This window comes from Platalea leucorodia (assembly GCF_965183815.1).
Source record: "Platalea leucorodia genome assembly, chromosome: 11".
NCBI classification, from domain to species: Eukaryota; Metazoa; Chordata; class Aves; order Pelecaniformes; family Threskiornithidae; genus Platalea; species Platalea leucorodia.
Window position 1 is genome coordinate 4,471,827 of NC_138833.1, and position 13,843 is coordinate 4,485,669.

The 13,843-nt window shown below is 43.9% G+C and overlaps 1 protein-coding gene across 2 annotated transcripts in view; it reads left to right on the forward strand.

The window, feature by feature from the left end:
* The window catches only part of WWC1 (WW and C2 domain containing 1), a gene marked incomplete at its 5' end in the record, with an annotated part of 72,953 nt that overhangs the window by 50,586 nt on the left and 8,524 nt on the right, over positions 1-13,843 (forward strand). For both annotated transcript variants that reach the window (XM_082324424.1, XM_082324425.1), the window contains 7 exons: positions 953-1,195; positions 2,687-2,776; positions 5,163-5,701; positions 9,860-9,968; positions 11,753-11,833; positions 12,749-12,835; positions 13,590-13,782. In XM_082324424.1, coding sequence (XP_082180550.1) covers positions 953-1,195; positions 2,687-2,776; positions 5,163-5,701; positions 9,860-9,968; positions 11,753-11,833; positions 12,749-12,835; positions 13,590-13,782 — 1,342 coding nt within the window. The remainder of the gene's footprint in view (positions 1-952; positions 1,196-2,686; positions 2,777-5,162; positions 5,702-9,859; positions 9,969-11,752; positions 11,834-12,748; positions 12,836-13,589; positions 13,783-13,843) is intronic.

Genomic DNA, 13,843 nt, shown 5'->3' on the forward strand with positions numbered 1-13,843 from the left:
TGGAGCTAACTGATCAGTAGTTCAGATACTTGGGAAACTGGGAATGGGCAGATAGTGGAGCGAGCAGCCTCCTTACCTGCCACGAGCTGTGCTATCCTCTGCTGTCAGTCAAAGCTCTTGCTAAATTCTAGCTTTGTATTGCTGTTGCTTTTAGTAATCATCTTCCTGCCTGAGATAATGCAGTATGGTGCTGAAGGATTAGTGATACAGACTTAGAACTGAAATCTGGAATGATACCTCCAGTGAAAACAGACTTCACATTTCATGCAAATAGGTGGCTCTGGATTTAGGTAGGATTGTATTGCCTCTTCCACTCTTCGCATCCTCAGGTGCACGTTGCACCAGAAGTAGCCTAGCTCTTTAACGTGTCCCAAATGCTTCAGTGTTGAGCCAATAGTTGGATTCTTCCAGTAGCAGCATGCATATGATTAACTTCCTCATTGTAAAGAGAAAATTAGTTTCTGAACTTTTGAGTAACCACTGATCTTTATCAGCCTCTCTGAATCGTATATGGAGAGTATACCGTTCTTTTCCATAGAACTGATGAAAGCTCAGCTATCTACCGCATGATACTCTCCACACCAAGTCCTGTGAGGTCATTAGCTGTAAGGCATATGAAACACTCTAGAGTATATCTGACAGCTTTTTTTGAGATCCAGAATTTCTCTTATACTATTCCCTGACTGGTGGCCACTGCAGGGTAGCTAGAGACTTAGCTTACCATTGGGAGCAAACCTGAGTTAAAATCCCATTGTGCGTGTCAGCCTCCCGGCAGTGCCATCACTTGACAGCGCCCTGGTAAGGAGGGCGTGAGGGTGAGGGTAGTTGTCCCTGAGCTGAGAGCCGCCTTCAGGGCTGTGGGAGATGTGGTGGGTCGTGGTTCCCCTTTGTGTGTCTGTGGAGCAGTAGCTCAGACACTCCTCATAGAATAACTGCTCTCTCTTTGCTGCAGGATAGCAAACCTGAAAATACAGCTGGCTAAGCTTGACAGCGAGGCCTGGCCTGGCGTGCTGGACTCTGAGCGGGATCGTCTAATACTAATTAATGAGAAAGAGGAGCTCTTAAAAGAAATGCGATTTATTAGCCCCAGAAAATGGACGCGAGGAGAGGTGGAGAGACTGGAGATGGAGAGAAGGCGCCTAGAGGAAGACCTTCAGGCTGCAAGAGACACTCAGAGCAAAGCTCTAACGGAGAGGTAGGTTACTGGGCATAGGACAGAGCTTGCCTTGTTGGACAAGAGGCAATCGGGAGCAAGCAGCAGCATCCCCTGCCTGAATGCCGATAGCAGTGTGCCCTCAGATTTCCAAGGAGATCGTTTTTACTTACAAGGTTTCTGACATCATCTCCCAAAAGAAACTGCCGGCAAGTCTTACTCCCCAAGTGGGGAAAGGTTGTTGTTCCTACAAATGGATCTTCTGTGAGAATGTAAGAAACGCTCAAAATAGCCCACTGTAATGTTAGCGTACTATAATGTTTCTGTATGCAGCTAGCTCCTCGCAGCAGCTTCTACAGTTGCTGTGCAGTCTGGAGCTTGGTAAATGTCAACAGATGGAATTTTAAATTTTTAAAATTTGTTGTTTGTTCTGAGCATCCCTGTATGTGATTCCTGTAGGAACTGGTATTTGACAGGGCTGTGGGAGTTGCATGGAATGTCCTGTGAATCTGAACTAGCTGAAAAAAATGCCAACTGTCCTCCCTAATTTTACTTGTGTTGCAGGGGGAGATCTCATGGGAATGTAGAGTGAGGATGAATACTGCATTAGGCATTGCCTACAAGCACTTTACAATCTGGATGTATTAATGTGGGTGGCTATGGCAGTGTTACTTTCAGCTGCAGTCTCTTGCATTTATATGGGATAGGCGTGTTGCATTCACTCTCTGTGGCTCTGTGTTTTCACTTCTTCTACATGCTCAGTGTCCAGACTACACCAATTTTCTACGTAGTCTTTTCATGGTTTTATCATGCTGGAAAAACTGTAGGTATCTCAGATGTTTCAAGTGCAGGACTTTTACCAGCTTGAAATATCTGTGGTTCGACAGATGTTTCTGGTCTTGCCATAAGACGAATGCTTTTGTTTGTGATTTTTCAGAATATGGTCCTGTTCTAGTGTGCCAAAGAAACAGCATGTTTCTGGAGAAGGATTTCTTGTCTGGAGGCCTGTTAAGTTAGAGAATGAGCACCCAAGTGCACATGTTTGTGTCTCAAACCAATTCAGGTGTGAAATAAAACTGAGATGTTGCTAAAGTCCATAATTCATGTAAAGCTATAATGAGACAGTTAATAACTAAATCACGTAAACCTTGGTCATCCATGGGCCTTACTGAAAGCAAATGAAAGCATTTACACCTTAATTAGCACAGTAAGTATAAGAATGCAATAGTGTAGAGCAAGCAAAATGTGCTGGGCTTTTTTTGAGGCCTGATCCTAGAAACATTAACTCTTGTCATACCAGCTGTAATTATTTTCCATGTTGTGAAGGTTTTCAGGTTTGAGTTCCACATTTTAAGAGTATTGGAAGTTGATAAACACCTATGCATCTTGACCAAATTCTGTCCCACGTTATGCTGGTTATTCTTATTAACTTTTGTAGGATTTCATAGAAAAAAAAAATAGAATTTTCCTTTATTCCTCATTTTAAATAGTAAATGCTGCTTTAGGTCATCTTTTTCTTCTATCTTCTCCTAGGTTGAAGTTGAACAGCAAAAGAAATCAGCTAGTCCGAGAACTGGAAGAAACAACACGATTAGTTGCAATGTTGCACACTCAGCTGAAAAGGTACGTAACCTTTTACAGAAGTTGTAGGTGCTTTAACTGCACGTGGTGTAACTGCCTTTCTCTGCTAACAACGTCATCTCCCAGCTGAGAGGTCTAAAAGGCCTTTCAGTTCTAGTAGCGACCTAAGACCCCTGGGTAGTCAATGGGAAGAGAAGCCTGGAGGATTATACATCCGGCTCGGTTTAAATGGGTGCTTTAGAATGGGATAAATAACCTTGTGGTGGTGCCTCTGCCTGACAACAGAAGGATTTTCTGCAATCCCTTCTATTTTGAACATGTAATATTTAGGTGACTAAGGATAGCAGAGATTTTTTTAGTAATGTTTGAATTATGGAAGTATTATATTAATAAAGTATGTTAAAGACAGCTTAACACACAGCAAGTGAAGTGATTCTTGGTAATGCAGCTACACGTTAACGTATGAGTGTCATGATATTTCTCTAGATTAATTCCAAGTGTGCTCTTGCTTGCAATGTAGAGAAGGTATTGAGATATCCCTGAATCTGTTCTGCTTCGTATGGTACACAGAAATGTTTCTGCAGTTGTAATGTGGTCTGGTTGTTCAGGCTGTAGTTCTGGAAGAGCATAGGATTACTGTTTCCAGACAAATGTGTGACTGCAGGCAGTAAGGCCAAGTCATCATTAGCCAAAACTATGGTTTTATCTTCTTGATTAGGAAGAGAGTTTGGTGGGGTTTTTGTTTGGTTGAGGTTTTTCCTGTCAGCATGTACTGAATTTACTCTGTTTGTAGCTTCCGCTCCACTTGGATTCTGTTTCATTTTGTGAAGATGACACCGAAAAGACTGGAAAGAAATCATAGTGCAAGACTGACATGTAAATAAGCCATCATGGAGAATAGCTATCTGTGATGCTCTTATGCAGTGGAAATGCATCATATTTTCATTTCGTCTAGCTGATTAGGGATCTTTTGAGGTGACCAAGAAGCATGTGAAACTAATTTCTTCCTAACTATGTGCCCAGTGTTCTTGGCATGCTCCCTCATAAGAACAAGCATTTGTTATTAACCCCATAATGCAAAATGTCTGGCATTCAAAGGTATGCACAAAATGAAGTTGAGCCCAGTTTGTTGATAGGCAAAAGATTAACTAAAGCCCCCTCCCTTTTAATAGTGAAATATACTGAAAAGCTGTAAATTTATTAGTCCTCGCCAGATCTATATATACTGCCAAAATGCAAAAACACTTATCATGTTTCAGTTACGTTTCGCCCAAAAGCTTTTTTGAACAGATGTGATGCAGTGCACATCTGTCATACAAATGCAGAAGACATTTTGTGCCAAAATGATACTAAATTCTGCATACTTCCCTTTTTTGTGTAAGGTCATGGGCATAATTATACGAATGCAGCTTCTAGCTTTTACCCCATAAATAATAAACAAGGGATTATTAGGCTTATTAACATCCTCACTGTTTTTCAGTTGGGCAACTTAAGCCACTTATACATATGCAGAAATTTTTCAATAGCTAATCCATATCTGAAGTGAGGGTTAAGGGTCTTTAAACAGTCAGTAATGAGCGAGGTATTTAATATCTGGAGCAAGAGTTTTGGTTTAAATGGCATTTCTAGGGATGGTATATGTTGTAGTCGGTACTGGAGGATTTGTTGGGTCTTCTGAGCAGAAAACAGTGTGCTGTGGTGTCTGAGCTTTCTCTCTGAACAGACTTCTATTCAGCACCTGCTTAAAATTAATTTTGCTGTCAGTTATGTTCTGAAACTAGATCTCTAGGGATAAATAATTTGTGTGAACCGATTGCACAGCCCAGCCCCAGCTCTTCCCCTTGCTCTCCTGGCCCTGGATTCCACGTAGCAGTCTTTCACGTAGGTAAATCCTGCCAGTTTTCTGATAACTGCTGGCTGTTGTGATCTCTGAGGGCCAGCTCCAGGCAGCTGTGATACTGCCTTTTGGCTGGGGGTCCAAGATTGAGGCAAATGGAAGAAAATTGCCATACGGACAGACAGTTGGTTGCAATGACTTCTTCTTGCATGGGCCTTGTTTTTTGTGGTCTGCTTTGGAGATTCACAGGACCTATAGATTTTTTCCAGACAAATGGAGGAAGTGAATGTTGTCACTAATTTTAATTGATTTGAAACTATTAATGAGAGTTGTTCTGGCTAAACAAGGACTCTTATGAGGTTGATATGGTGAGTAGGAAAATGTGTATGAACTATATTATTTTTACTGAAAAGTGACCCAACTTTTCCACGGGGTAGACTGTGGCTCTGGATTGTTGTGGGGACTAATGCATATGGCCTGAGCTAACAAAGCAAAATGTCCCATGTGGACTTAGAGATTTGGTGACGTCACGGTGTTTTCCTGAGAAATCAGGAGATACATTATAATGGTTTTCTGACTTGTTTTCTTCAGTCTCTCCACCAGCATGCTTTCCCTCTCCTCGAGCAGCAGCCCTGGCTCTCTTGCATCTAGCAGAGGATCTCTCGCCACCTCCAGCCAGGACTCGTCCACTTCAGCCAGTTTCACTGATCTCTACTTTGAGCATCTGGAGCAGTTGGAGCAGTTGGACTCAGACTATCAAAACAAACTTGACTTGCTCTTAGAAGGAGCCACTGGATTTAGACCATCAGGCTGTATCACCACTATTCACGAAAACGAAGTAGCAAAAACTCACAAAGCAGATACCACCAGTCGCATACAGGCTCTGAGATCATTGTCTGGTACTCCAAAATCCATGACATCGCTGTCTCCAAGGTCATCTCTCTCTTCTCCATCTCCACCTTGCTCTCCACTGGTGATAGACCCACTCCTAACTGGTGATACCTTTTCAAGCCATATGGATTTTGATGATGCAGAGATAAGTACAAATCTCTCAGAACTCACCCTAAACACTGGGAGTGGCAGCTGTAGACTGGAAGAGCCTAGAGCAGGAGATAAACATCTAGGTCAAGGTATGGTAACAAACTATTTGCATGCACATGCATGCATTTATTTTTAATGCAGTTTATAAAGCATTGAGAAGCAAGTATTTCAAAAGCTGTCAGTCATCTTGATATCTTTGTGTTGAAAAGTGTATTCAACTGTGTGTTCTACCTTGCTTGGGTTGATATTTTAATTTGTACACAAAAAATACTGCTGATCTGATGAGTCTTACAGAAGACTGTATCTAGGTGTGGTTTTAGTGCATTTAAATGCATGTGTACACAAATTACAGGGATTTCATGTGCAAATATAAATGGTTGTGGTGGGATGCCTGGTTTAATTTGGCACTTAACTATTCAGAATATCTAGTGTTTTGGGTCTGAAATTGGGAGGCATGTAATGCCATATTGACACAAACTTTTTGGCTAAGCTTTTGAGGAAGACTGGGAAAGGCCTTTAGTTTAATAGTTAATAAATGATAATAAAAATCCTTCCCCGCCACCTCAGCATACGCAACGTCTTGCTCTGGTTCCCAGTAGATCAGTGGCAATGAATTTATTAACTTCAGCTGAGCAGACATGTCAATGCTGCGCTTGAATTTCTGCTGTTTTGAGGGGGATGGTCTCTTAGCAACAAAAACGTGTTTAGATTGTGAGCACGATAAAATAAGACATTCAGAGATAGTGGATGTTCTCATGCATGCATATGGCTTATTGGTGGGTGGGAAGGGCTCATCCCTTTTTAGAATGATGGCTGGGCTGAAGTGGATGGAAAGGAGGCGGCAGCAGTCAGGGCACTCGTGCTAGGGCCTGTCTGAAGCCCTTGCCACTGTAGTTGGGTTAAATCCAATGGAGACGAGTGAAATGACTGGATTTGTAACTGCAGTGAAGAAGAGCTTTAAAGGCAATATAAACTTGCAAGCTACAGTCGTATGAGCCAGCAGCGCAGTTTGTTTCTGTTTTTCATAGGAGTATAAAACAGCCTATGTGAAGAAAGGGAACTAGCACCATGTCATCACCGCCTTCTGCGTTGGGAAGGCTGCTGCTATTTAAAATACAATAAAAGACATGCGTGCAGTTCTTCCCCTTTGAGCTACCATTTTCCTACAAGCAAAAGGTATTATGCATTTGAGTAGGAAACAGTAATTATTCTTATTAGAACTGGGTGCTGATTAGTTTTAACCTTTTTAGCTCTTAAAGATTTGTCAGGGCTGTTAAAGTGAAAGCTCAGGTGTTAAGCAGATTAAGTGATTATTGCTGTTAGCCAGTCAGCAGACAAAATAATCACCATAAGTAGTTTATTTCAGGGCAATAACGAGATGAGGTTTTACTCCTCAGGCATTTTGGGGGGGGTTCAGGGTAGCACCCAAAACGTGGTGGCTGGATCTGGGGTGGTCGGTACTTGGCCTCATGGGCAAAGCATGCTCACATGTTCCTGTAAGTGGAGCTGAACAGTATATATCTGAGGGATTTGCTTTTTGTTTCCGTTAGAACAGAACCTTTGAAGCTAAAATAGGGGTTCCTCTCTCACCTGAGAGATACCTGAGCGATGTAGGTGAAACTAATAGCAGACCCTGGAATCCGGCAGTCTGGCATTCCCTGAGGAAATGGCGCGGGTGTGAGGACAGTGCACGACGTGGCTCTCCAAGGCCTTGTCGCCGTGTGTCCAGGAGAGCCCGTGGAAGGGGAAGTGGCAGGAAGTGAAGAGCAAACTTTAAATTCTTGATATGGGGGGCAAAAAAGGTAAAAAACCATGGGAAGTGCTGTCTGCCTGCTTGGAAATATACGAGAGAGTTGAGTCATTTCTGAACTCTTCCATGAACTTTTTTTAGTGTGATACCTCTTTAGAGACTTAAAACAGAAAGTCCAATTTTTGTGTTAATTAGCCACATGCAAAAGTTACAGGTTCAGTGTGTAAGACTTGCAGGGCTGAGCTTCCAAGTCCTTTGCAAAAAAAGTAAGGAAGAGGATGGCTGCGTGATGAATCCTTTTCAGTGAACCCGTTCATCTTTTTTCGGGGTTACACTTTAGCATTCAGCTGTACAAACAGATAGCCACTTCGTTGCTGGGTTTTGTGCACCCTCTGTCTTCGCCCCCCTTGGCCGCAAGGTGCTTGGGTGAAGTGGTCAAAAATGAAGGCTTTCTGGGTTGAAATGACTAAATGGCATTGGCGATTGAAGGAGAAAAAGAGGTTGAGCCTGCTGGTGAGGAAGCCTTCTGCGGAGGGCGTTTCTGGGAGCAGTGCGTAAAACTCAAACAACTTGATCTAGAAAGCCAGCCAGTGGGGAGGAAATTATTTTCATATTAAAACCATGGGATGGGGGGTACAAAGCAGCACTAAGGAAAGAAGAGACATAGTTTTCACCCTGCCCGCATACCTCCAGCACAGCCCAGAGTATGTGGAGTGCAGCAGGGGCCAGGCCCTTGCGTGCAGCAGGAGGGAGGATGGATCAAACACTGAATGCCAGTATTAAATGGATCCATTTGTTTCAGTTAATGACTGATATATTGTGTTACAGATGCTAACTTTTATTCATGTGGTTTGGCCTATGGGGAAAAGGTCTGGCCATTTATTTCTGTCCAGCAGTTCCACGGGAATACCAAGATGAAAAATACCATTCAGTGGTCTTGTCAAAAAATACATGGATAAATGGGCCCAAATTGCACACGTGCACTCAATATATTGGTGGTACCTGTAGCACCCTCTACTGTTGATTGTAGAACAAGTCCTTCTTATATTGTTCCATAACCCTATGTTGAGCTTGCACGCTTTTTGCACTGATGTTTTTTCAAACCTGTTTTTAATTCAAGTGGCTTTGAGACTGCAAAAAAAACCCCACAAACTGCTTTGTAAGAAAGAAAATATGGGATGGAAACCATGTATTGGTTTGGGGGTATGTGCTTTCCTAAGGCTACGGGAAAGAGGGACCGCTTCTGAAAGACGAAAGCCCCTCGGAGAGGAGCGTGTTGCCACGCTTCTGCTGTGGGGTTACAGCTGCTCCCAGCGTGACAACGCGGCACCTGCTCGCCCTCGGAGCAGGCGCCCCAAAGCCCAGCCAGAGAGGGGGAGCCAGGAGCTGGGTACGTCCCAGCCCTCGTCAGCCGCCTGGGCAGACAGAGTTCTCCAGACTCTCGGCTGAAGCATATCTCTGCAGAAATGTCGTGGTTCAGGTGAAAAGGTGCAGAATTTGCAGAAGTTTCCAGGGCATAGCTCGCTGTTTTGTAGCACAAGAAATCTACGTGAGGTAACACCTCTGTGCAGAACTCCTTGCTTCAGCTTCCTCGGTTTCTCTTCCTATCTCCTTTTCCCTGCACTCCTGCATGTGGCTGCTACGTTGAATCCTATAATCTCTCTTACTTTCCACGTTTAGCCAGTTAACCTGGTCTTTCTGGACCCATCTTCTCTCCTGTGTACGCCAACCTTTTGGGTTCAGGGGTAGGCAGGTGGTGGTTTTTTGCTGTTTCCCCTCCTTGAGGCTAAACTTTTGGTATAAGCTCTGCAGGTGGGATATACCTCTCAGCCTAATCCGTGCTTGGCCAGAGCTTGGTCAGTAGTGTTTGCCTTGCTGCTGCTCTCTGGGGTAGCTAGGACCAGAAGGCCTACTGCCTGCTTAAGGGTGACTCGCAGTAGAAGCTGTTTTATTGGTTCATATTTATAACTTCACTGGAATTCACAAGTTCTGCTGCTTCTGCACGTTGCCCACCTTGTCACGGGTACCCCTCTGCCCTTCAGGTGCTTTGAAAGCCTCTCCTCGCGTTGCCTGCGAGGACCTGCACCCGCGGAGGTGGCGGGGGGAGCCAGATGTAACGCGCTCGGCGCAAGGGGTGCGTAACCTCGGCCTGCGGGCACGCTGCTGCAGCACCCGAGTATTAAATGGGCATTGACTGCGCAACGAAGCCCTGCTCTCACCTCTGCAGCACAGGCTGCTCCTCTGGTTGTCCAGCGGCTTGGTGTTCTCCAGGGCAGTCCGGCAGCACCGTCCTGGAGCGTTAACTTGGCGGTGGCTGTTGAGCGCAGTCTGCCCTACCCGTGTCCCCTCTGTCTTCAGAAACCTGCTGTTGCTTAACAATACCTGGGTGGGGAAAAAATGCAATTCAGGGGGAGGATAAGATAAAAGCTGCTCCTGATCCAGGTGGTTTGTTTTCATTAACACCTGTTTTTGATTTTCCTCTGTGCTTTTCTGATAGGTATAAATACAGCTGGAGGGACGGCACTGAAGGTGGCGTGTGTGTCAGCTGCGGTGTCTGATGAATCTGTTGCTGGAGATAGCGGGGTGTATGAGGCGTCTGTACAAAGGTAGACATCAGATCTCTCTCTAGGAAGAAGCCAATGGCTCAGCTTTGCACACAGGAGTCAGCTGGAATAATGCTGGTTATGATCTTTTTTGTAATTTGGTGGCTAAAGTTCTCAATCACAGATTTCTTAATGCTTCTGAAAAAACTATGAGCAGGTTGAATTTGATTATCAAAATGACCCATGCTTCCCATAATAGAAGTAGCTGAAAGCAAGCTCTCGGAGAACTGTTTGAACAGCTGGTCTGTTTGTGAAGGAGCTGGTAAGCTGTGCCTGCCGCCTTGACGGGGGAGCGGAGCCATCTGGCAGGCGTAAAGCCCCCCTCCTGTCAGTGAGCCGATCTGGTGTCGGTGACAGCCCTCAGTCAGCGCGAGAGGACTTCGGGATGTTTCGGGAAGATAGCAGAAGCACCTTGAACTGCCTCATGGATGCGTACGTGCTGCGATGCAGTTCCCGAGTGCTGGATCCTGTCGGTGATTTCGGCAGGACTTCTCCCCCTAAGCGCATAGCTCATAGCCGGAGCTGGGCGGCACCGCTCTTGCTGGGTTTCTGGACCTCCCTTACTGCTTGCTAAAGCTGTCTGGGGTGGTTTGGCAAAAAGTTCACTGGAAGGTACTGATCTTATCGGTACTGGGTCTGGCTGCATCTAACACGGATTTTCTTACTATTTTATTGGCATTGAGATGAATTATGGAGTCATTTGTTGCAAGACACGGCTGCAGAGGTGAAAAATTGCTCATCTCGCATCCCCCCCATTCATTCATTATCTTTGTTAACTCCCTAGATAAATGAATAATTTTTTAAGTTTACAGCACAATGCACTTTGACAAGAACGTGCAATGCTTCTGTAAAGCAGACCTCATGGGCGCAAGCCAGGCAGTCAGACAGTTGGGTGTCTTAGGCCCCGTGTCCCCTCAGCGGGCTCGGGAGCTCTGCGAGAGGGGAGGAGGGACAGTGCCTGACAGCTCCGGAAGGCATCCCGTGCACACTCGCACCTCTGACGTTACTTCATGTTCTTCGGGTCGTTGACTTACCAACCTTTGCCATGACTACAGTATCATTTTGATGCCTGTAATAAATGGTGAGGGTAGGATGAGCAATACGTTGTCCTCTTAGCTGAAATGTAATGAAATACAAGAGAGTGCTAAGTAATATGGAAAATACTTAGCAGAGAAGAATGCTAATCCTGTTGTAATGTGCTACAGCATAGCCTCTGAGTCAGACAATGAACGTAGTTTTGGGGACTTCAGTGCATAAAACTTTGGAGGAGGAGTACGTTGGGAGGAAAATGATGCAGGTAGCTGTTTCAAGGAAGACCAGTCAGTGTATTCTGTCAGTTTTAATGTGCTTAGGGAAGTTTGATTTCTTAAAGAAACAAAGGAATGACTTAAATCTAATCAAACTTCAGAATTTTTGCTGTCACGATGCACGACAGGATTGCAGTTGTTAAGTCTTATTTCTGTTGCTGGGCAGTCAGCTGTTTTTGCTAAAATCCAGTCAAGGGTACCCTTTAAAAACCCCCACTGCCTTGTTTTTGCACAGTCTTTTGTGTGGCTTTTTTTGGCAGTGAAGGGGGAAGGCATATTACTTTCTGCTGATAAGCACTGTAATACGTACCTCTAAGGGTGATTGCACGCACTTCTTAAATGGGCTTTCTTTTAGCTGCTAATTTTACAAAAACCATATACCCAACCCCTGAATGGAAGGGAAAAGGTCTTGTATCAGCTAAATGCTAGCAGTTCAGTAGGAGGGAAATCAAGTCCTTAATTGTCTTTGATTTATTTCAGACCATGTGTGTCAGAAGTGATGGTGTTTGACGGTGATGATACAGAAGCAGTTGGGACAGCTAAAGTGCAAATTGCAATGAGGTAAGCGCTACACATTTTTATTAGATTTTCCTTCCAATGGAAAGAATGATATATGGGATTTAAAGGATAGTGCTTTATGTTTTCTTATCCTGTTTATCCTGTCCTATCAGTGTTAACTAACTAACACCCTCTTTGTAGTGTAATTGAGAGTTACACTCAGCTCTCGGAGGTCCTTGGCCCAGTTATCCTCTTCAATGTCAGCGGAAATCAACTGGTGATGGTGTGGTAGGAGGGTGCAGACTAGCAATGGGAGCACTGACAGTGCTGGGCTGGAGCAAGCCTTTTGCTGGCTTGCCGTCTCCTTCAGTGTGCAGCTTGTGGGGGAAAACCTGCTGAGAGTAAATGGCAATCGTAGTCATTGACCAAACCTGAATCCCACAAGTAGTGGGGAAGGCATAGGAAAGTAGGCACAGGGGCACCTTCCTTAAATCACTTAGTGGAAGATTATTTATGATTTGAGGAAAAAAATACGTAGCGCAAAACTCTCTTGTCATGGCCATCAACGGTAGAACAGTGGTTACCCATAACATTTTCACTGTTGTACTTCAAGTATTTCTACTTGTAACTTTTTTATATTACAGTCATTATATAAGGCCTTTCAAAAGGTTTTAGTTACAAAACAGCAATTTGGCTAGACCCCAGGAAAAGCAATGTGTGTTAGGTCAAATCTGCAGTCCGTTTTATCTGAATTCCTAAGTTCTGGATGTTCTGGACTGTTCTAAATTCTGGATGTTCTGGTAGCAAAGCTTCATGTAATAGGAAACTGGTTTTGTTTTAAACTAGGCAAGCCATGGTGCCATTATAGTTTTGTCTTGTTTGTAAATTTTTAATGTTGTTTGATTGTGGAATACTCATTCTTGGAGTCCAAGGGAGACTTCTCTAATAATAATCCTTTTTTGTGTCTTTCCAATTCAGATATGATGACAAAAATAAACAATTTGCGATACTGGTCATCCAGCTGAGTAATGTTCCAGCACTGCTGTTACAACAAGATCAAAAAGTGTAAGTGGGTGAAATAAACATGCCTCAAGTATCTGTATGAGATTCCAGTGGGAATTTGTGAGATGTTGGGTTTTGTTTTTTCACACTCTCTTAAATTTACCCTTTCCGAAATGCTTCTACACTTTGTTACGTGTAGCAACATTTATGAACTAATAAACCCACAAACTGAAATAAGATACAGTTTTTTCCTTGAAGGTCTGTATTTGCTAGGAAAAGACTTGCCTGGAATTAGCCAGCAAGGTTCTTAACTGTAGCAGTGCCCAGAGCAGCTGCATCGGGTGGAGAAGGGGCGTTCGTCCTGCTACAGAACTCATCCTTGGAGACCGGCACAGATGCCTGTGTGGGGGAATGTACAGCTTCGGCTAGACTCATTCTAGGCACAAGTTTTTTTAAATTCAGCTGTGTGCTGAATAAGCTGACAAAATTTTGATTCATTTTTGCATAGCTGTTTCTACCTACAAAAGGGTATGTTAGCAGTGTGACAAGTTGCACAGACGTAAACAGCCACGTAAAACATAATCCCATGATGTTCAATTACAAGTTCAGAAGGATGAAGTCTACGGCAACTCCTGCCACTTCATGTCTCTGATGTTGTGATGAGATGCTCCGTTTGACTGATATTCCAAAGAATAGGGTAGGACAGTAGTGTCCACAGTGCTCAGGATGAATTTCACTTACAGATTTATGGAGCTCTTGCAATGGAGGGGACTGCAAACCTGTACGGTGGTAGTGACTGCAATGCTTTTTTCAATAGGAACATTCGCGTGGCTGTCCTGCCCTGTTCAGAAAGCACAAGCTGCTTGTTTCGCACAAGACCGATGGAAGCTTCAGACAATCTTGTGTACAATGAAGTATTTTGGGTTTCTATCTCTTACCCGGCTTTACGCCAGAAGACTTTAAGAGTCGATGTTTGCACTGTAGATAAGTCTCACCTTGAAGAATGTTTGGTTAGTATTAATCTCTATTTTAATATCTTTGTGTTTGTTTCCTCTTTTGAATTAGACAAAA